This window comes from Cyprinodon tularosa, unplaced genomic scaffold (assembly GCF_016077235.1).
Source record: "Cyprinodon tularosa strain WSP-4 unplaced genomic scaffold, ASM1607723v1 ctg551, whole genome shotgun sequence".
NCBI classification, from domain to species: Eukaryota; Metazoa; Chordata; class Actinopteri; order Cyprinodontiformes; family Cyprinodontidae; genus Cyprinodon; species Cyprinodon tularosa.
In genome coordinates, this window is record NW_024039287.1 from 1401544 (window position 1) to 1423010 (window position 21467).

Here is a 21467-nt window from a genome sequence, read left to right on the forward strand (position 1 = left end):
CTATGGGGTACTTTATCTCTTTCAAACATAACTAATCAAAATACTTGTCGTGCTGCAGTTGGATTTATCAACAAGACTAACATTCAATTTATACTTTGTAAAGTAAATTTACTCTACAGCCTTCTTGAATCTGTAAATTACACACCTATGTTTTCACATACTCTCTCTCCCTCTTCTGCCGTAGGCTCATTCTTTCTGCTGAGCTCCAGCAATAACGATCTCAGAGGAGCTCTCAAAGCTGTCGAGCACAGCAGGTGATTAATAAGCTCTTTTTTTGCTGCTTGTGCTTCTTATTCTTTCACTGATTTTGCTGTTGTGTCTGGTTGGTCCTAAATGAAGATATATTCTTGTAATGTTTAATGCAATGTTTTCAGATGCATGCTTGAAGAAAATCTCTATGAAGAACACCTGTCAGATTTGACTTTCCTAATCATATAAACATACATCTAGTGACTGCCCTCTAGTGTACAGTAGAAGAGTTTTCCATATTTAGCAGCAATACATTTCATTGTAGATATAAAAGGAAAATATGCTTTCTTTCCCTGGACTATCATATTATTTTTTAAATATGAAACGCGGCTTTTTATGGCACATAAAGAGACACACACACCTTAATATTAGTATCTTATAAATATTTATTCTTGGTACAATAAGAATGAATCAGTGGGAAGTCAACATCAATAACTGATAGAAAAATACCTTTTTTTGCACCAAGATCACTCTACACACATATTTAGAGCCTGTAGCAAAACAATTTACTATGTGTGCTGTGAACATTTATCAAAATAAAGGAAAATAATCTGAGTGCAAACACTAAGTATGAAGTGTCACTGATACAAAAACAGATACAGTGTGAGGTAAATTATATTCGCATAATCTTTTTTTTTTTATAATATTCTTTAGAAAAAATATTAGTGATTATCTCATTGTTAAAATTTCTTCTGCAAGATCTAAATAATCCCTTTGTGCATTTTTTTATTTGAATGTAATTTAATCTTCTGCGGTAAAAGAAGTTCTGTAGACATGTGAGAGGAGGGGAACAGACAAGTCTTTGGAGTGAATCGTCATTTCAACATATTTGGCTTCATGTATAAAAATCAAGTAGTGTGACCATCAGGTCTGACCTGTTTTCAGTTCAAAGGAATGAAATGTTCCTTTAGCTGGATGCTAAACGTGTAGAGTCCAGAGAGGCAGCGGTAGAGCTCCTTGATGAAGCATGTTGTCCACACAGTATAATACAGACATCACTAACATATCCATGAAGATAAGTCAATATACTTCCGTGTCAATGATGCCTTTTTATCTTAACATTTCTTGGCTTTGAGATAAAGATATATTTACTCATTTAACGGTGATTACGGCTGACTGTCTCAATGTGCTGAAAACACCACATCTAGAAGTTCGGCAGGTGAAACGCAAAGTTACTCCAACGAGAAATAAGCATTTTTTTAAACAGGAAATGACCTGTGATTGCAGAAGCAGAGAGCTAATTTCCTTTGACATCTTCATGTGAAGGTTTTGAGGTTTAAATGTCTGCTTAAGGTTGCTCCATGTTAAAAACTATTTTTCTTTTTCCAGACTGGTTGGCAGGATTGTCCCAGAGTTTGCTCAGCTAAGGTTGGGGTTGGATGTCCGTGCAGTTGACTGTGGCTTTAGACGGCTTTGCTCTGCAGGTGAAACAAACACAGGACAAAAGGCAGAGACTGTTACAGTCTGGTTTGAAATGACCAAGAGTTTGCTTTTATTGGTACACTGAAAACAACGGGAAGATTCTAATCAGACTAAATTTACAGCATCCTCCAAGTATTGACACCTGCATAAACCTTTTCTCACTACAACCGTAAACATTTATATATTTGATTAGGATTTTCTTAAAAGTTGCAAATAATTCTCATTTGAAAAGAGAACAAATGTTTTTTTTCAAAATGAAAAGTGTGGCCTACATCAAGCTGCCCCAGCTAAAGGTTTAGTGGGCTCAACTCAGATATGTTAAATCTGTTAATCTTGACACAGTTCAGTCTGCATTTCATTACAAAAAGTGCCAACTTATTGGGGATTGGGTCATCATAGGAAGGAGACTCAGAAAGTAATGTGGAAGGATTTATAGGTGGAAAAACCACTGCTTAGCTTCCTGTGACAATCCTTTTTTAGCTGAACTCAGTCTGCTTCTCTGGTCGGATGTGTATCAAAGCAGTAGTTGGTATTGAGTATTAGTAGCAGGTTTATGTTTTTACTGACAGACGTGTTAGTTTTCTGTATATTGAGCATCAAATGATCAAATAAGCCAAACCATCAGTTTCTGTGGAGAATGTGCTCCATTGCAGCAGATGCACAACAATCTGAAACACACGAGATACAAAACCAAACAGACAGCACATATCTAACAGTATTACCTGCAGTTCTTTCCCACTGAGAGGTCTGATGAAGTCTAGCTGCTAGAGCCAGGGTTGCTTATTATTCTCCATTGGCATAAATGGTGTAGACACTGTCAGAACAGAGTCCATTAGAGCCCAAAGTCTGGACACCAATGTGGACAGGGACACTTAGGTCGATGTTCTCCAGAATACACTGAAACAAAAATAACACATACTATCCATAAGTATTTCTTTTAGGTAAAAAAGTTATGTAAATTGGAAAAAGGGCTTTTACCTTAGTACACGCGGAGCTCATGACGGATTTGTGGAATTCCTTGTTTACAAAAACCTGAAGGTTTAAAAGGAAATGCTGTACTTTTACACAATAAATAACCCCTCCCCCGAAAAAGGCAATAAAGTAAAAGAAAATCTGCAAATCTAGGGAACATATTTCTTCCACCTACCCTGTATCCATATACAAATGTGGCATTGCTGCAGCCGAGCTCGTCGAGAGGCGGCCGCTCCCAGCCAATCAGAAGGCTGCTCTGTCCCACTCTTTTAATGACCTCAACAGAGCGAACCTCCGCTGGAGCTCCTAAATAGAGTTAGATTATTATTTTATTTCTTTTCTGGAGAAGGACAAGCTATTTTCATATTTCAAATTCTAACCAAAGAAACAAAACACAACACAGTATATTCAGAGAGAGTTAATAGGCCCAAATGATGCATTAAAACATAATAATCGTATACAGCAGTGTGTTGTGCAGGCAATAAATAGGGAACACTAAACTAGAATGGGCACTGGAGTGTGCTGCTGCATTTTCATCCATTTAACAGAAAGGCACAGAGGAAAGGGTATATTGGGAGGTGTAAACGTATCACAGCAATATGCAAAGAAAACTAATATAGTGCTGTATAACAGTGCAACATCTACTCCATCTCAGAGTACATCTGAATAGTACATCATTGACAAACTTAAAATTACATAAAAACATGTATGTATAAACAAAGTTTCTTCCCCTGTTGTATTGGAGTAGGAGGAGCAAACATGGCAACAGGGATATCAGGAGGATTTGAATGTATTCTTAATGTAATTGGTTTCTCAATTCTACTGAAACCAATTACTGGAACATAGGAGTGTTCAAGATTTGTATAATTCCCTCGAAAGCAAATAGTCCATTTGCACCTATACGTAAATGCCATGTAGCTCGGTCAAATTTCACTTTTACAATAAATTAAATCATGTTGGGATTATTTGTCTGTCTCAAAAATCATTAAAAAATGGACGAAAAAAACAAACAAACCGTAAATTTGACGTGAAATAGGTTCCTGAAAGTGAGTAGAATCAGTCTTTCAGGAAACCCTTACAACCCATAACTTTCTTTGGCCAAAAAAAACAAAAAAAAAAAAAAAACATGAAGCTGAATAATCCTGAATTATTGTATTTGCTCATTACCTGGTCTGTCTCTTGAAGTATTTTCCAACAAAGCAGTGGAATCTGCAGCAGCCTTGTGAGATCTCCCAGAAGAAAAACCAACAGATTCACTACAGAAACTATGAAATGTCTCTGTGTTTGTTTCATCTGATACATTAAGCATGGTGGGGCTTTTCTTTCCCTGCTTTTTGTGTGTTGTTAGCTTGTTCTCTTCACTACAGATGGAGCTGTCTTTTCTGTGAATTGCAGAGTTTAAAGAAGAATCAGAAGAGGTTAAAAGTTCTGAGGATCCGTCTGATTTAAGGTGACAGGAAGTGATTATGCTTGGAGTTAATTTGGCATTGGCAGACCGAGAAGAAACTGCATTAAAAAGAGTTGGTGACTTGTTAGAGGTGTTAGTTTTAGTAGTTAGGGCTGGGTTATGTTTAGTGGCAGAAGAAAAATTTGAGAGTGGAAGAGAGTCAGGACGTTGAACAATGACAGAAAAGTTTTGTCCAGTTGTTTTGGGATAGTCTCGTTCTGTAGTGTCTGAAAGTGAGAGTTTTCGCCGAGGTTCCTTTCCTCTTCCTCTGCTCTCCGGCGCCTTTGAGAGAAGACAAACAACAATAGACAAATCAGCTTAAACAATTATTTAACTTTTCAATAAAAAGACTAAAAGTGAAGAGTTCCAAAAATACTTTAGTATCCTATCCAACATTTATGCCTGAGGGTACCTGAGAGATGTCCATTAGAGTCCTCTGCAATTCTTCTTGCAGGTTGAGAATCTTCTCAGGACTGCTCAGTCTCCTGCTTGGACTGACTTGTTTGCTAGAGACCGCTGTAGGACTTTGAGACAGTTCCCCAAACTCAGCTGGGTTTGAGCATTTCTCTTTCATCTTTAAATGAACAGAGTCAATTTCCGCTGGCCAGCAGGTTGCCTGGAGTGATCCAGTGGTAGAAGAAAGCTAAGCAGGGATTGATAGAGTGCTGTGTTAGATTTACTACAATTTCTCATTTGAAGTTCATGTTAAAAATGATTAAAGAAGTTTGTTATAAAAACCTTATAGTAGAACAAATAGTAAGAGTTTATTAAAATGTGATTGTATCTTCCATTTATACCTGAGCCAAGTTACTTATATCTGCTGTTTTGTATCAAATGCAGCATTTGTTTGAGTAATTGACTATTTGTATTTAATCCCATTTATTTATCATGTTCTCTATACATCACTGGTTCTCCACTGCGAAAACGATCCAGAAATAAGTCAACATTTCTTAAGTTAAGTGTATTTACCCTTAGTTTGAGTAGGTAAATAACATGATTGCAAATGGAATTATTATTTTTACTCTTAAAAAAGGATAATTAAATAATGTGCACCAAAGACAACGCAATTGTTTTTTTCTTTATTTAAATGTAAATTGCCTTGTTCTATTGGCAAAGTGTCTCACTTACTGTACATCCTCAATTCAAGAACAAATGCACTTATTTTAAGAGAAAAATAATTTTTTCGATTTCAGTTTTTTATAGTGTCCGTGTCCATCTTTTTTTTTAAAGGCAGCTGAGGCTTAACCAACAGCTATGTATGAGAAACTTGAAAACAAATGTATAGGCAAGCAGAACAATTATCTTGATATTTTGTTACCACAAGAGGAACCAGAGAAAAATAAGTTATGCACTAAATTATCAATAACATGTATGAAAACAAATAGCACTGGAGCAAACCAGTGTCCAGTTTCTACAAACAAGGTCCCCGGCAGAAGAATGTTTATGTTTACTGACAACTTAAGGCCGTCCCTGCAGAGAAAGATTAGAAAAACCTAATGTTTGTATATGAGGAGCCTTTTTTATTTCACCTAAATAGAAATGCAGCTGGTTATTGTTAAAGTGCGTATAGATAAGGAATACATTTAGGTGTACCTAAAATCTAGACCTTGTTTTTTTTCCTTTTTCTTATGTGTAAAGAGAGTCACAAGATTTATTAAGCTTGAAAAGCAATTAGGGTGTTTTAATTCCAGGTAAATCCTGTCTTTAAAATAAATGAGGTGATTATAATTTGCTGTCGAAATTCTATTTTTTTCTATAATAATCACAAATAAAGGTATAAAACATTCATTTTGCTTGCAAGTTACAAAAAACTTTGATTAGAAACATAATTGGTTCCATCAGTGGTTGTTTAGGCTAATTCCTACAATCCACTGGTTGAAATATTTAGGGGATGTAACATGAAGCAGAACAGAAAGGACATGGGGTTCATCTAAAAATGTTTTCAGATGTTTTTAAAGCTGATGACAATTTTAAGAACCTCAATAGATTTTCTTTTTTTATTTTAAATAAATGAAAAACCTAAAAAATTGAACAAAACAGATCTTAGCTAGCTGGTTGAATTACCTGGGTTATTTGAAGGTACTTGACCTTGGTATAACAGGGCTGCTATTTTAGGGCTTGCTTTAATCTAATTTGGATAACGTAACGCTGGTCCTCAGAATTATCTCCCTAAATGTTATCCCCTTTTGGACTGTTGCTGTGAATCATCTTTGTTTTAACCACTTGCTAGAATGTATTATAGTTTCGATCTATTAAGCATTTTTAACTGTTACCCAGTACAGTTTTCTATATTTCCTCACCTGCAGACGGTTAGTGAACATTTTCTCCTTTAATGGGACAGCAGGGGACATTATACTACTTGAAGGGGATGTGGAAACTGAGCCGTTCTCCTTCAGCGTTTCTGCTGCTGCATGTGCATCTTTAAAGCAGTCTTGAGGATTTGTTGTAGTCTCCCTGCCAAACATCAAAGAGCACTTTTCACTTTTACCAAACTGAGCTCCAGGTACTGGTGAGACCTCTTCTGGATGCTTAATCAAACAGCTTGATTCAACTGGGCCGGTTGGATCAGGCATGAAACCACTATTGCAGCCTTGAAAAACTGAAAAAAAATCTCGGGTAAAGTCATTAAGTTGGGTTTTGCTTTTTGGTGAGAACGCAGCAGTGTATTCCTGCAGAGCAGCATCACTGAGCAGATGCTCAGCCTGCTGCGTCAGCCTGGGCTCTAAACAGCCTCGCCTGTGCATGGACTTCATCATCTCAGCTAACAAGCTGTTTCTCTCCTGACACTTCACCACCAGGCAGGACAGCTTGGCCTGTTATTGGGGAAAAAAAGTCTGTAAGCAAAAATCAACTACAGAGAGCTGTTCAGCAGCAAAAACAGTAACCGTGAAAAACTATTCAAGACAGACATGTTCATATCTTCACCTTTAAGGGAGCAACATCCAGATCAGTTTGGCCTTTTCTTTTAAGAAGTAGATCATACTGCAAATAAAAACAAATGCATGAAATTTTCAGTCAACAAATTAAGACTGAGCCTCAAACAAAAAGCTGGCTGGTAACTCACCTTAGCTCTGATGTCACTGTAGCGTGCTCTGAGGGAGCAGATTGCAGCGGACTGATCATCCCTGCTGCCCTGCCCTCGTTTCAGAGCAATGTACTCCGAGTTGAGCTCCTCCAGAGCGACAGTCTGTGGGGGTTACACACATACTTCACATCAAGGACAAATTAATGGGACTACTTTAAACAGCCAAAGAGCAATGAACGTGATCAAATGAGAAATGTCAATATCATCTTGTTATATGTCTATGCAGCAACACTCTATAAGCCTTACATTTTCACAGGCTGGTTGTTACTTAAATAAATGTTCTCGTGAATGAATGCTGAGACATAAAGAAAAACAAACAACCGTGCCTTAGCTTTGAGCTGTGCAGAAAGGATGTTATATTGCTCCTCTGATTGTGCCTTCAAAGACAGAGCATCAGTCTTCTCCCTGAGCAGGGTCATCAGTTTATTCTGCAGCTCCTTCACCTGCAGCAGACGAAACCAGCAGTCAGACCTAATGCAGAAAAGCAGTTTATCTGAGCTTGAATGGAAAAAGGGAGATCCAGTTATGTTCATAAATGCTTTTAAGGAATATAATAGACTCATACAGGAGAGAATATCTTCCGATGGTATCCTAACGACACGATTGACTTTATTAAATCCAGATTCTGTCCAGCATCTAGTAGGCAGGCCTCATGGATATAATAGTAACCTGTGTTTGTTTGACCTTCAACCATGTAGATTTGATTCTTTGTGTGTGAGTGTATGTGTAAAGCTAGGTGTGTTTATGTTTAGTGGGAATGTATTAGTGAGTTTGTCACATGGAGGTGCAGCGCTGCAAGTAGAAAAAAGCCTGCCACCCAGCAAAGGACAGGAGGACACTGCCTCCTCAAAGCAGCCAGACGCCCCAGGAATAAGTCGTCAACAATGCGCAACAGCAGCAGCCCCCATGCAGCCTCCAGAAAAAGAAATACAGAGACTTTTTTTTTAGTTGTTTTTAAATAAAACAGTAGCAATATGACCTTTAAAGACAAGAAGTAAAGACTCTATAAAAGCCATAGTGGTAAAGCAAGCTGTGGCCTGCTGACCAACATTACCGGGGATTATAAAGGAATTAATAACTCCAACTTAATGCTTTTTAATGCTCTTATAAATAATTTTAATGCCACCAACAGGTACCCGTCAACAGGCTGCAGCCATGTCTGGAATTCCTCGTTTTCCAGCCACTTTTGTTGAAATTGTCCTTTTTCCCCCCATTCTCTAGCTTTTTCTAAACATACGGCTTTTAATGACATTTCATGATTTTTAATGACCCACAGAAACCCTGATTACAGGGTTCAGAGTACATGATGTTAAGAAATGATGGACTCAAAAAAAAAATAATCCAGAAATGAATAGATGTTGGGATTAAACATAGCTGCTGTAAACAGTTTAAGGTATTTTTAATTTTCAGATCAGGCATCTCAAATTGATTGATGTCATTTCTTGTAAAAAAAGAAAGAAAACTGATCTTAGCTCAGGATATCTTCTTGGAAAATATTTGCATATCAATAAAGATTTGTAGATAAGCAGAGTAGCTGAACATTGACCATGAAGTTTTACATACAACTGACAAAAGGATTAAGTTTGAAGAACGATAACAGTTTGATTTGATAAAAGCGATCTTAAAGGAATAGTACACCCAAAACATGATTAGCCTTCATTTTCTACTCACCCCCATGCTGAACAACACTCTGGAGTACTTTTTTGATATCTCAAATGCATCTGGAGATCTGGGAGGCTTCTTGCTGTCTGCTGACATTCAAATAATGGAGGTGCCCAGCGCCCGAGGCAGAAAGGTCCATAAAAGTCCACAAAAAACGTGTCAATATTCCTCCATACTGCTCGTCCAATGTATTCCAAGTGTCCTGAGTGGGTAGCGTCCATAATTTACTCGAAACGAAGTCATTTAGAATGTTTTTAGAGCATAAACAGTAGTGTATAGGATTTCCTGAAAGCATGCGCCTGCGAGTTCACGAGTCTACGGAAACCGTGGCAGACCAAACCAGATGAAAGTGCGCATTCAGCTCGGCAAAGAACTCATGCTCTTCCTCAACAATGAAGTCCTCCGACATTTTTCTTTCGTTGTTTCTTTCTTTGCACAGGTAAACAGCACATTTCTTCTTCTACGCTTGCATTATCGGCAGAGCAGACGCTGAATGCGCACTTTCATCTGGTTTGGTCTGCCGCAGTTTCCGTAGGCTCGTGAACTCGCAGGCGCGTGCTTTTAGGAAATCCTATACACTACTGTTTATGCTCTAAAAACATTCTAAATGACTTTGTTTTGAGTAAATTATGGACGCTACCCACTCAGGACACTTGGAATACATTGGACGGGCAGTATGGAGGAATATTGACACATTTTTTGTGGACTTTTGTGGACCTTTCTGCCTCAGTCACCATAGACCTCCATTATTTGAATGTCAGCAGACAGCAAGAAGCCTCCCAGATCTCCAGATGCATTTGAGATATCAAAAAAGTACTCCAGAGTGTTGTTCAGCATGGGGGTGAGTAGAAAATGAAGGCTAATCATGTTTTGGGTGTACTATTCCTTTAAGAAGTGTATATAGATTTAACTATAGTACAGAAATTCTTTCTTTGTGTCCTTAGTTACAGTCAACATAAAGCTGGAGTTTTGTTTTTTATAAGGAAGGTTCATCTTTGGGACTCCTAATGCAATGTTATTAAAAATTATTAGATCAAATAAAAAGATTAGATAGTTTTAGAGCTTTTGGGGAACAAGGTTAAAATAACCCAGCATTTGATTAAGTACCTGCTTTGCTTTGACCTCATATTCCTTCATGATGTCTTCCCTCTCAGTGGCTGATTCTGTCAGTCTCATCACCAGCTCAGCTGCCTTTTTTTCTGCCACTTCACACCTGGCCTCTGCCTGAGACAACTCAATGTTTACTTTACTGATCTGCAAGTAGGAGACAGACAATAATGACCATCCATGTATTAACAACTCTTCCCATTAGAAAGGAGAAGCAGCTTGTGCTCACCTCTACATGACTCTTTTCCGCTTCCTCTCTTGACCTAATTAATTCAGCTCTCAAAGCCTCAATCTTCCTCATCAGGTCAGATTCCACAGATCATCCGTTAAAAACAGGTGGAGTGAGAACAGAGTCATTAGTTTGAAATAATATGATGCTCTACAGAATGACATACGAATAATAATAGATAAAATGGACGGGTGGACATGACTAAATATGACCTTGATACCTGTTCAGACTTTCCACTGTTTTCACTGATCTCACATCTTGGAGCATCTTCTGTTTCCCCAGTTCTGTTTGTCATATCCTCCCTCCTTAGATTCAGCTTCTGGTTGATCTCTTTTGCTGTTTGAAGGCTGTATCTCTCCTCTTTTAAATCTAAAATGATTTGCTTTATGCTGCTTTGTTCTTGCTTTAAGCAGATGATTGATTGCTGCAGCTTTTCCTCTTCTTCTTTCAAACTGCTGACAGTCATTGTCAGCTGGTCACGCTCATTTTTTAAAGAGTGAGTTAGCTGCTCCTGGTCTCTCTGTTCTCTGAGACCTTTGAGGGAATCGGTTAGCTGGTCTCGTTGTTTTTTCAAATGAAGAACAGTTTGGCTTAACTGGTCGCTCTCCGTCTGTAAACTCTGCAGAGACTTCATGATCCGATCTCTCTCTTCTTCAACACTTGAAATAAATTCTTTTATCAAATCTTTGTCTCTTTGGAGAGCTGATAAAGACAGAGCTAGCTCCTCTTTCTCTCCATTTACACCACTGATGGACCTTAAACACTGATCCCTCTCATCCTTCAAACTGCAGACGGCCCTGTTCAGCTGCTCTTTCTCTTGTTTTAGGTTATGCAGAGACTGAAAGATGCAATCTTTCTGCTCCTTCAGTGCCCATACTGAGCGAGTTAACTGCTGTTTTTCTTCCGTTTGTCTTTGGACCGACAGAGCGACTTCTTTCTGCTCTTCTCTGAGAGAACTGATGTTGGCTGTCAGCTCTTTTTGTTGGGTTTTGAGGCTTTGGATTGACGTGTTGAGCTGGGTTACTTCATCTGTCAGAGGACCAACATACAGACTTTTCTGAGAGAAATTTTGCAATGAGTCATGCTGAACATTTTCCTGACAACCAGACAAGGAGGCTGTGGTCACACTGTCAGCTGTCTGACTGAAAATCAACTGGGCTTTTTCATCTGCTTTAAGAAAACCGTCAACTAAACTCTCCACATATTCTTCTTGAAATTCGTGCACTATTCCAGCCTGGTGTTCACTTTTCCCCAGAGTCCTTGGTTCCTCTCTGCTCTCTTCTAACTTTTGCTGAAGCTCCATGATAGTATTCAGATCATCCTCGGTCTTCCTGGTGAGTTCTGAGATCAAACCAAGTTGCTCCTGGTTCTCCTGCTCCAGCCTGACACAGTCCTCTTCCAGCCTACAGACATGTCCCCTCAGGGCAGTTTGCTCCTTCTTTATCTCTTCTTCTCTGAGTTCAATGTGAGCCCGCAGCTCTTGGATTCTGTCCGCCAAAGCCCGGTTTTCCTGGTTAAGGGCTTGGATGAGCTCAGTCTGAGCAAGGTCAAATGCTGCATCATCATTGGAAGAATATAATTGAGGATGATGATCACTTTTACAAGAGGATTGGGTGGTAATCTACAAAACATAGAAATCAAAAAAAAAAAAATTTGATAATGAAGTACATTGAAGGTAGAGTTAAACCTTTTAGTGAGAAAAGACACATGAAATACCTTATTTTTTGATGAGCTCTGCTCTTTTTCACTCTGTTGTTGTTTATCTTCCCTCCTGAGCAGTAACTTTAAGTCAGCGTTCTCCTGAACTTTTGCCTGTAGCTCTGCTGTTGTGCGCTGAAGTTCAATCTCCAGTTTGTCACGTTGTTCTTTAAGAGCTTGCAAATCATCACCAAAGCCCAGGCTTTGAAAGGCTGCCCTCAGGGCATCAGATTCCTCACTAGGATTTTCCTCCATGCTTCCCAGTTTAGGCTGAGAAAGAGACTCTGTGGAAAAAGAAAGTGACTGGAACTCTGGATGAGCTTTGGAGCCAATTTGGTCAAAGAGGTTGAGAGGATTTTGGTTTGGCGCTTTTGAACTGGCTGGGGGAAAACGATTCTCTCTGTTGTTCAGCTTGAGCTCTGCTGCACCCCGATGGTCAATGGGTGGAATTGTAGACAAAGCAGGCTGACAGATTTTCTCATCTGCATTTAGCTGCACCTACAAAAATCAAACAAATATCAACAAATACTAAAAGTTAAATGGATGCAAACAATTGCTTACAATCTAGTTAGCAGTTGAGAAATATTAAACAGTGAATATTGTTATACTATAATAGAAAAGTAGATCTGTAATGCTTAAAATTCAATTGAATATTTACATGTCTGTCATGTAAATATTAAATTAATTCAGTTGATCAATATGACCATAAATGACTCAAATCTATCTATCTATCTAAAAAAAAGTGTGTATATATATATATATATATATATATATATATATATATATATATATATATATATATATATATATATACATACATACACACATACATATATATACATACATACACACACACACACTTTTTTTTTTTTTTTAATAAAGGAAGTAAAAATCTATTTTAGTCTACCAACCAACACCAGTTACTTTGATCGACTTCTTTCAGGTCTGTAAGAATCACTTCACAGTTGGGCAACAAAAGCATATATTTTGTAAATGATAGATTTCTACTATTAATCCTGTTAATTCTCTTTAAATCGATCTGTGGCAAATGTTTCTCAAAAGTTAATGAATTTATCAAAAATGTGCTAAAATGCAACTTTCACAAACATGCACAGTTCAAAAGAATGACTTTTTAGCTCTAAATATGTGAACAAATGGTTTCGGCTGTATTTGTTTTGGGTATATAAGAAAAATTATAGGTATTTCTGATGTAACAGAAAATCATTTCTCTATGGGGAGACTGGAGCTTCGAGTGTCAGGAAACTAATGGACTCATTGTTTGTATGCTTTTGTTATTTTTACTTATGCAGGTCAAGAATGTTTGGTTTTCTTTGATAAATTACATTAGATGATTTGATTACAGACACTAAATGGACCACATTCTTTTTGTTAGATAAAAGCAGTAAATAGCGAGCCCTGATTAGCTTTCATTGTCAGGAGTGTCTAAAACTGTCAAAGCTATAAGTAAATATATGAGGAATAATTTGTAGGATTTTCTTTCAGATTATTTCAAGCACTTCCTTTCTGTATCACTTTCTGCATTATGCTTTTAAGAAAAATTCTGAGATAAACAAAAATAAGTATTAAGGCCTGGTTATAATGATAAAGTTTTTGCTTACACACCTTTCCCAGGGTTCCTGCTAAGGACTGTCTGATTTCTGTATCTGGGCTGCAGGGAAGGAAATCTGCATTTGAAATCAAGCATGGTGCCTCAGGTTTTAGAGATGAGTGAGGAGGTGTGGGGTTAGCTGCATCCCTAAGCATCTGCTGAAGACTCTGGTTTTCCTCTCTCAGTTTTTTAATCTCCTCAGTCAATGAGCTCTCTGACTGTCTCAGTTGAAGCAGCTCTGCCTTCAGCTCTTCCACTTTGCAGCCCAAGAACTGGCCATTTTCATGAGCCTCCTGGAGCTCCTCTAACAGTTTTCCCCGCTCAGTTGTCCCTGCTTCCTCTCTCTCCAGCAGCACCTTGAGATCCTCCTGCAAACTGCAGATGAAATTTTGCAGTCTGGTCTCGTTTGAAGAAATGTTTGGTTCTTTGTCTCTTCCTTCCTCTGTGTCTGATTCTGTTTTACCCTCATCAAACCGTGGCCTCTCTCTGATCACAGCTGGAACATTTGGCTGCCACCGCTTCCTCCTGTTGTCCTTGTTCTCCTCCTCGCCCTCCCCCTCCCCTCTCAGAGACGCTAACCTGTCAATTTCATCGCTGTATATTACAGTCCCAGCAGTAATTCTGACAGCTGTGATTGTTGCCATTCCAGTAGCAGAGCTGACAGTCACGTCGAGCAGCTGCTTTTCTAAACTGTAGATGCGTTTCTGCAGACTCTGCTCTCTGTCTCTGGCCAGGCTGAGTTTCTGTTGAAGCTGAGCTTTAAAGTTCTCAAAATACTGTGACTGACGACTCATTTCCTCATCTTTAGCCTTTAGCTGCTTTTGACAGCGCTGTAGCCGGTCTCTCCAGACTTGCTCCTCTCGATCATTTTCCTGACTCTGAGTAGAAGCAGAAAACGTTGGAAAATTAGTGGGGGGGGGGGGAAATCACAGCAAAGTTCAACTGCACATGGTTACTGAATGATTTTCATACATTTCCATATAAGTTTAGGCTTTCAGAAAGTAATTTAAAAAAAAGAAAAGGAAAATGTATTTTTTCATCTGTGCATCTTCCTAATAATATCGTTCTGATTGTTTGGTGTGGGACATTCACAGGAGTGGCCTGGCAGACCTCTTTTTGTTCCTTATTACAAAAAAAGAGAAGACATTTGGTCTTTTGGATGGAAAATAAGGACCTTCTGCAGCAATGTACAGCTCCCCTGTCTCCTCATATCTACTTAATGCTCTAAATTGTGTTTGAAAACAGGATTAGATGGACTACCAGCCTCTATTGTGTCCAGGCATCACCTCATGATGTTAGTAATAACAGCCACTCTGACCACATGCAAAGTTTTAAGGGAAAAAACAAAATGAAAACAGCCAGAAAAAAAGAAAAAGAAAAAAAAAGTGGCCATGACCTGCCATTCCTGCAAAGGACATTGTCTTATTCATGTCCTCCAGCTGTTATTCTTTTATTAACCTCATTCTACTTAAACTGATGACAAGCAGTAGATTAATTTTCCAGACATCTCCTGATGGGATTAACAGTCTCCTACAATCTTGAAAAGGGCTGTACATTCACACAAATAAATCAACTAGAATTTACCAAAAGCCCACAAAGCATTGCAACTTTAGATAAGTAAAATAAAATAAAACTATCAGTGCAGCTTAATCAAAACACAACAATAATTGTTTTTTTCCTTTTCAAGTTAAATTCCAAGGAATGATGTATGTAAGACATATTATACTGCTTTGTCCATGTATGATATCTTTTTAAACATTCTGTTCCAGCCTGCCAATAATATTCTAAACCAACTTATTGAAAAAGCTACAAATATTTGTAATTCGATTTTTCCAGCACACTCACCATCGTCCTGACTTCCTGTCTGAGCATGTGGAGTCTCTGGTCCAGGCTCTGAGAGAGCTGCATGCTGTGAGCTCTTAGGCAGAGGCTAAGAGATAAAGCAGCAGGCTCTTCTTGTAATTCTGCAGCTCTCTGATTCTAATAAAGTATTGAAAAAAAGTAATGCACTCGATTTAATTTTCACAATTTTTAGTGACAAAAAATTTAAAAGCTGCTCTAAAAAAAGAACAAAGATCTAGATAAAATCTGCCAAACACATTACGTTTAAATGACAGCGTACACTCTAGGTACCCATTTGTGATACCTGATATCTCCTCAGCTAAATGTGAGCATATAAAGAAGCAGGAGTCAGTAGTGTTACTGGATCCCATGTCATGCGGGTTCCCACCTGTTCCTTAAAAAGCTTTGTGCTTCAGGTCTTCCTTGTCCGTTATACACAAACTACAGGTCCGTGTCAGATCCTTGTAACAGAGCTGCTTCTAGAACCTGCTCTGCCCGTTGAGGTCATGTGATCCTTCGTAGACCAGCCTCTATCCTCTGACGAAAGTTTATTTGCAGGACGAGCTATGAAAAGAAAAACTTTTAAGAGCTTTTTCTTTGTTGTGGGTTTAATAACAAGCTTTATGTCCAACATGAAAACTGACAAACTGAAAATTTAGAATATCTTCATCTATTATTCAACATGTCAACAGCTTGCTGGCAAGTTGTTGGGCAGAAGTATCGCTCAGATTACCTCAGCTCCTACCAAACCTCCTCTTTCCCAAAGCTCCTACTGTACCACTCTGCAGGATACATCCCTAAAACTTTGACCACCTTCAGTCTAGTCAATCATCACCACATTGCACCGTTAATACCAGAACCTGTGGGTTGGGACTGCAAAGGAACCTAGCAAATCTGACTAATACTTCACTTATTGTAGACGACAGATCAGAGAAGTACAAAGAACAGCATTCTAAAACATAACAGATTTTAACTTGTGTTCTATAAAAGCTTTAAAAAAAAGTTAATAAATTTCTACAAAAATGGGAAATAAAGGTTTAAAAATGATCAAACTTTTATACAGACCTGAATTTTTATTTCCACTGCTTAAAGTTAGATCCTTCCAGTAAGTTCCATGTCTTTATATGTGGACTTAGTTGTAATCCGGTTTCCATAGAAACTCCACAGACTCATTACAGGAATCCTCCACAGCCATTCGTCTCCCAGCCTGCCCCCCCTCATAAACATTCACTTCTCCTCCCTCCATTTCTTCTTTTCACTGAGGCCATTCTTCCATGCTGTTATTTTTTTTCCAAATCGGTAAAATGTTCAGAAACTCACAATAAAACTGCTTGATTTAATTCCCACCAAGAAGTCCATTGCTTCAGGTTCAAAGACAAATGCAATGCTGTAATAATAAACAATGCACTTTTCTTCAAAGTATATACGATTTTAGTTTTCAAATCTGCTTGCTTTCTAAGTAGGGGGTTTTCTGCAAAGTGCACATTTATCAAAAAGGCCATAAGGTTGTTTGAAACTGACAAATAAACATAAAAAGACAATAAAGTTTTCTCTGCTTCTCTCCACAACAAGTCAACACCTAAGAAAACAAAAGGGAAAGGTTTACCATTACTATCCTGCTCACTTTCAGTAAATTAAAATAACTGCAATATAGTTAGTCGGGATTTACCTGAGAGTCCATGGACACCTCCATTAAGGCCAAAGAATAAATGCTAAAGAGAAAAATAAGAAAAGGAACAAAAACTAAAGAGGGAAAAAGGATTTTTGGTGTATGACAAGGAGAAAAAGAAGAATAGAAGAGGATGTCAATAAAGCACATCACCACAGTAGCTTTGGTGTATAAAACAAAATCATTATACCCCTCAAACATTTTTTTTTTTTTTTTTTTTTTTTTTTTTTTTTTTTTTTTTACATTTCACCAGTTATAGCTACAAACTTCAGTTATATTCAGTGGGATCTTATGTCATCAACAAACACAAAGAGGTTGATCTATAAATCCCCAAATCTATTTCAGATTTGGGGAGCGAAAAGCAGTGATCATCTGTCCTAACAGGAAGTTAACCGAGTTCACTATAAAGTCCACTATATTGTCGCTGCTCTATATGATTGAGGAGTTAGGGCGGATGTTCAGACACAGCCAAAGACTTTCATCAATGCAGTGAAAGGTAATTCTGGAACATAGGAAAGATCTCTGTCAACATGTTAACAGGTTTTTTTCTTTATGGATAAAAAAAAGTTGTTTTTTTAATTCCACTTTACAACTTTTACAACTTTGTGTTCGCTAATCACAAAAAATCCCATTTAAATACAAGTGTGTTTTTTATAGGGGTAAATTTATAATTTAACTAATATTTCAAACACGCTAATTCTACTAACCAGGACAGAAAACATTTCCCCCAAAATTCTGAGCTTGTACCTTTTCCTCTATTTCCTTTATTTGTCTCTTTTGCAAGTCAATCCTGTCCTCCAACTCTCTAATTCTCTGCAACACAAAAACAAAGGCAGTTAGCTGGTCAGCAGAATTTTAAATCTTAACACAAATCTGTTTTAAATCATTCATTCAATTGACAAACTAATTTTTATAACACAAAATAACTCTTTTACTTTATTTTGTTGGAGAGAATTTATCAGCTATAACATCAAAATTCCCACTCTGACACTAAAGTTTATACTTAATAAAGTTTCATCTTTGGTTTAGACATTTTGATTGAGTTAGTGTTGTGCATTAATGATGTGTTAGTGTTCAAAGTGTTCCTTGGTTAGATTTGGTCATGGTAATGAGTCTAGGTACACAGGTTTGAATGACTTTAGGGTGTTGATGTGGTTTTAATGAATAACAAGTGCACAAAAATAAACACGTGTGTAAATTTACAAAGAGTGCTGCTTGAGTGAGTGAACAGTAAAGGAGTGAGACTACTATACAATGAAACACACACAGTCACACACTGATAACCTGAGCCTGACTAATCTTTTGCTTTTCCATTTCTTCATGTCAACTTTCAGCAGAATTGTAGGGAGGAAAACAGAGGGATACTGCATCTTTTTCAAAGCACCAGAGCTCTGGTGGTGGGCTCAGAAGTTTCAGACAGCTATTAGTGGGCAGACTGAGGGCAGGCAGGACGTAAAAACCTGACTGGGTTTGTTTAGAGCCTTACCTGCTGGGCCTGCTGTAGGAGCTCCATGCGCTCCTGTAAGATCTGACTGTCATACTGCCGGCTCTGCCGGAGAATCTGACGCCGCAACTTGTCCACGGCTAGCCTCAGCTCCTCCCTCTGCCTGTCTGTCAGCGACTCAGCCACCGCCTGGCATGCCGGCTGCTCCTGCTGCAGAGCGCTATACAGCGTGGCCTCCAGCTCCTCGATCCTCTGCACAGCCAGCCACATACACACACATACAGGTACAAAAAAACCACCCACGCAGGCGTGCACATGCACGAGCACAGGGACATGCAGGCATGCACACAGGAGCACATACAAACGGAAACACAGATTGCACAGAAACACACACACATAGCACTGTGACCATGTTATATATAAGGAATACCATTCTACTTAGTATTCTGTTTAGAATTAAACATTTATGTAGAAATCCTTTTCTTTTATTAACACAATCTTTGCTTAGACTGCCATTCTTTAGGAGAACAGTAAAGATTATATAACACAGTAAATACAAAGGAAAAAGATAAAGCAATATGAAATAAAATACAAACTAACATTCGGATACAAATAAAATGGTAAAAGCATGAAGATTGACAGAAGAACGTTAAGTCAGGGTGTAAAAAAAGAAAAACTAACAAAACATGAAACTCCTGTGTGTTAAAAGGGGGTTAATAAATTCTTAGTAACTGTATTTTCTCAGAAAATATTTAATAAATCTACTCAATTTACCTAGACTTGACCCAAAAACAACCTAAAATTATATCAAAATAATATACAGCATCTGCATTTAAATTGTTGAACAGAGACTAAGTCAGTAAAAGGTCTTCATCAATAATAAAAACCAGACCAGGTCAGAAATAAATAATCAACCCAGCAAACTGGGGGCCAGAAACCAATCACAGAATTTGGTCTTATGTTGTAAAAGATGCAGTATCCCAACACAATGTGAAAAATGTTATTTCAATGAAAAATGTTGCATTCACAGCAGTTAATGGGCTTCTCAATGCTTATGTTACATGCTGAAATGATCATGTTGTGCCCCTTGGATGTTTTAATCAGTTACTAGAGAAATTATGCTTTTTACAGAGCTCTGATAAAATCGCACATGATTTTAAATTAACTGAATATTAAAAAGTCTAAATTGCATGTTACCCCTACTGGGCTCCTACCATGTAAGCCTGATCCAAAGCCTGCTTCCTGTAATCCAGCTCCTCTTCAAGGAATCCCTTCTGCTTACTGAACAACTCCTGCAACAAGATGAGAATACAGACTCCATATAATGAGGGCCATGAATGAGATTCTGTGTGTTTTTAAATATAAATTGTAAAGTCTGAATTGGTTTCTTACTTTGTCGTTTTCGAGGTCAATCATTTTCTGAGTCAGTGCTGCCTCTGTGTTGTCTACCTGCTTCAACCACTGTGCGTTAAAAAGGAAAAGCATACAATGAACTGCAGAGTTGTAAATATAATGTAAGTACAAATGTGCAAAAAGCTGATTAGTAGGCTGATTTTACACCTACAGTACTGCATTAATCCACAGGGTGTCACTAAAGAGAGGCTTTTATTCACCTTTTCACAGAGTGAGATCACAGTCCCAGCCTGGATCACGGCCACCTGCTCCTCATTTCTGAGGTTCTACAGATATTGTACAAAAAATTTGAAAGAAATATTCTTACAGGATATAAATGTTGGCTTTAAAAATACAAAAGCGATCAAACTAACCCCATTATCTCCTAGTATATCAAGTTTTTTCATAAGCTCGGGAATTATCACATCCTATAGGGAGAAAATACAGAAATTCAACATATCATGACAGCATTAATGTAAAAAGATGATGTATAAAAATGTTTTTGTGCAGATGAGCTACCTTCACTCCCTCTTGGCGGCAGTAGGTCTGCAGGGCACTGCTGCTGTTTTCAGGGAATGCAGACATGTGGAGATTGAGTGCAGGAGATCTGCGTTCCCTTTCCTACAGAAACAAACACCATCTCAATACTGAATACATCTAAAAACAGCCATACAGGGATGACTTGTAAAGACACTGATGGTTCTAAATAAATGAAGAATTCAAATGACTATTTTTCAATGTGAAAAAGGAATGCAGTGAAATGGGAGGGACTGAGGATTTACTTACATGACAGTGAAAACATTGGTCGGGATCTGCCAAAACGATGGAGGTGAAACTCAAACAAATCGACAGGGATGCATGCTAAAACTAAAAACTACGGATATGATTCGACTTTTTCCCTAATTGGAGAATAAAAATTTGGAAAACATCAGATTTATTAGTATAATAATGCAGTTGCATTTGCCTCATTGTTCCAATACGTGGGAAAAAAATATATGATTCTTAACTTCAATTAAACAAAGAAGCATGCTTACAAAAAATGACAAACTCAAAGTTTGAAATGGATGTTAAACTTAAATATATTTTATTCCATTAAAAAATAATATTCATCTTTATACAGTTTGTTCAGAAAAATAAACACAACCAAAAAAAATCCAGTTCAGTGGATGATACGCAAACAGCTGCCATGCAGACAAAAAACCAAGAGAACACAGGTGCATATGATAAGGAACAGTCAGGAACAGTATAGACAGCATAACACATGCATGCCTGATGGGTCACTGTATGTACGCTTTGCATCTGGAGCTAAGATTGTTATTCTCGCTTCCCACTGACAGTTTGATGGTGGGACAGTCTCTTACTTCTAGTTCAAGCACCCTGAATTCAAGCAGCTCATTTTGGTCCCGCGCGTCTTGAACTTCGGCCTCCAGCCGCGACTCTGCCTGCTGCAGTGCACAGATCTACACACACAAAGGGCAAGAAATGTTATCGTACATAGCAGGGACATTTTTCATTTGGAAATCAGCAATTATAAATATTGCTTTAATATTTATTTTTAGAGAAGAAAGGAAACAATAAAAACTAAAATACTTTGAAGTCCAACCATTTCTTGTTTAGTTCAGCAGTTTTAGGGCCACCAT

At 37.9% G+C, this 21467-nt stretch overlaps 2 protein-coding genes across 5 annotated transcripts in view; both read right to left on the reverse strand.

The window, feature by feature from the left end:
- Positions 1 to 617: 617 nt before the first annotated feature.
- LOC119796515 (rootletin-like) lies at positions 618 to 16523 on the reverse strand. The gene is made up of 18 exons (XM_038305111.1): positions 16388 to 16523; positions 15711 to 15886; positions 15326 to 15460; positions 13495 to 14358; positions 11890 to 12369; positions 10394 to 11794; positions 10174 to 10236; positions 9945 to 10091; positions 7502 to 7618; positions 7155 to 7277; positions 7016 to 7072; positions 6391 to 6903; positions 4503 to 4733; positions 3811 to 4372; positions 2819 to 2949; positions 2650 to 2703; positions 2394 to 2568; positions 618 to 1667 (listed from the first exon to the last, which is right to left on the reverse strand). Exons 3-17 carry the CDS (start codon positions 15386 to 15388, stop codon positions 2455 to 2457), a joined length of 4920 nt encoding a protein of 1639 aa, XP_038161039.1. The 5' UTR covers positions 15389 to 15460; positions 15711 to 15886; positions 16388 to 16523; the 3' UTR covers positions 618 to 1667; positions 2394 to 2454.
- Positions 16524 to 16605: 82 nt separating this feature from the next.
- jakmip1 (janus kinase and microtubule interacting protein 1) overlaps positions 16606 to 21467 on the reverse strand; it is a 28147-nt gene continuing 23285 nt past the window's right edge. For 2 of the 4 annotated variants that reach the window (XM_038305112.1, XM_038305113.1), the window contains exons 14-23: positions 21189 to 21287; positions 20347 to 20448; positions 20202 to 20255; positions 20049 to 20114; positions 19828 to 19896; positions 19650 to 19727; positions 18478 to 18687; positions 17739 to 17804; positions 16992 to 17065; positions 16606 to 16901 (exon numbers count right to left, since the gene is read on the reverse strand). In XM_038305112.1, coding sequence (XP_038161040.1) covers positions 17015 to 17065; positions 17739 to 17804; positions 18478 to 18687; positions 19650 to 19727; positions 19828 to 19896; positions 20049 to 20114; positions 20202 to 20255; positions 20347 to 20448; positions 21189 to 21287 — 795 coding nt within the window. In that variant the 3' untranslated portion in view covers positions 16606 to 16901; positions 16992 to 17014. Of the gene's footprint in view, positions 16902 to 16991; positions 17066 to 17738; positions 17805 to 18477; positions 18688 to 19649; positions 19728 to 19827; positions 19897 to 20048; positions 20115 to 20201; positions 20256 to 20346; positions 20449 to 20877; positions 21288 to 21467 lie in introns of those variants that run through there. The other 2 variants (XM_038305114.1, XM_038305115.1) reach the window with 2 other exon arrangements.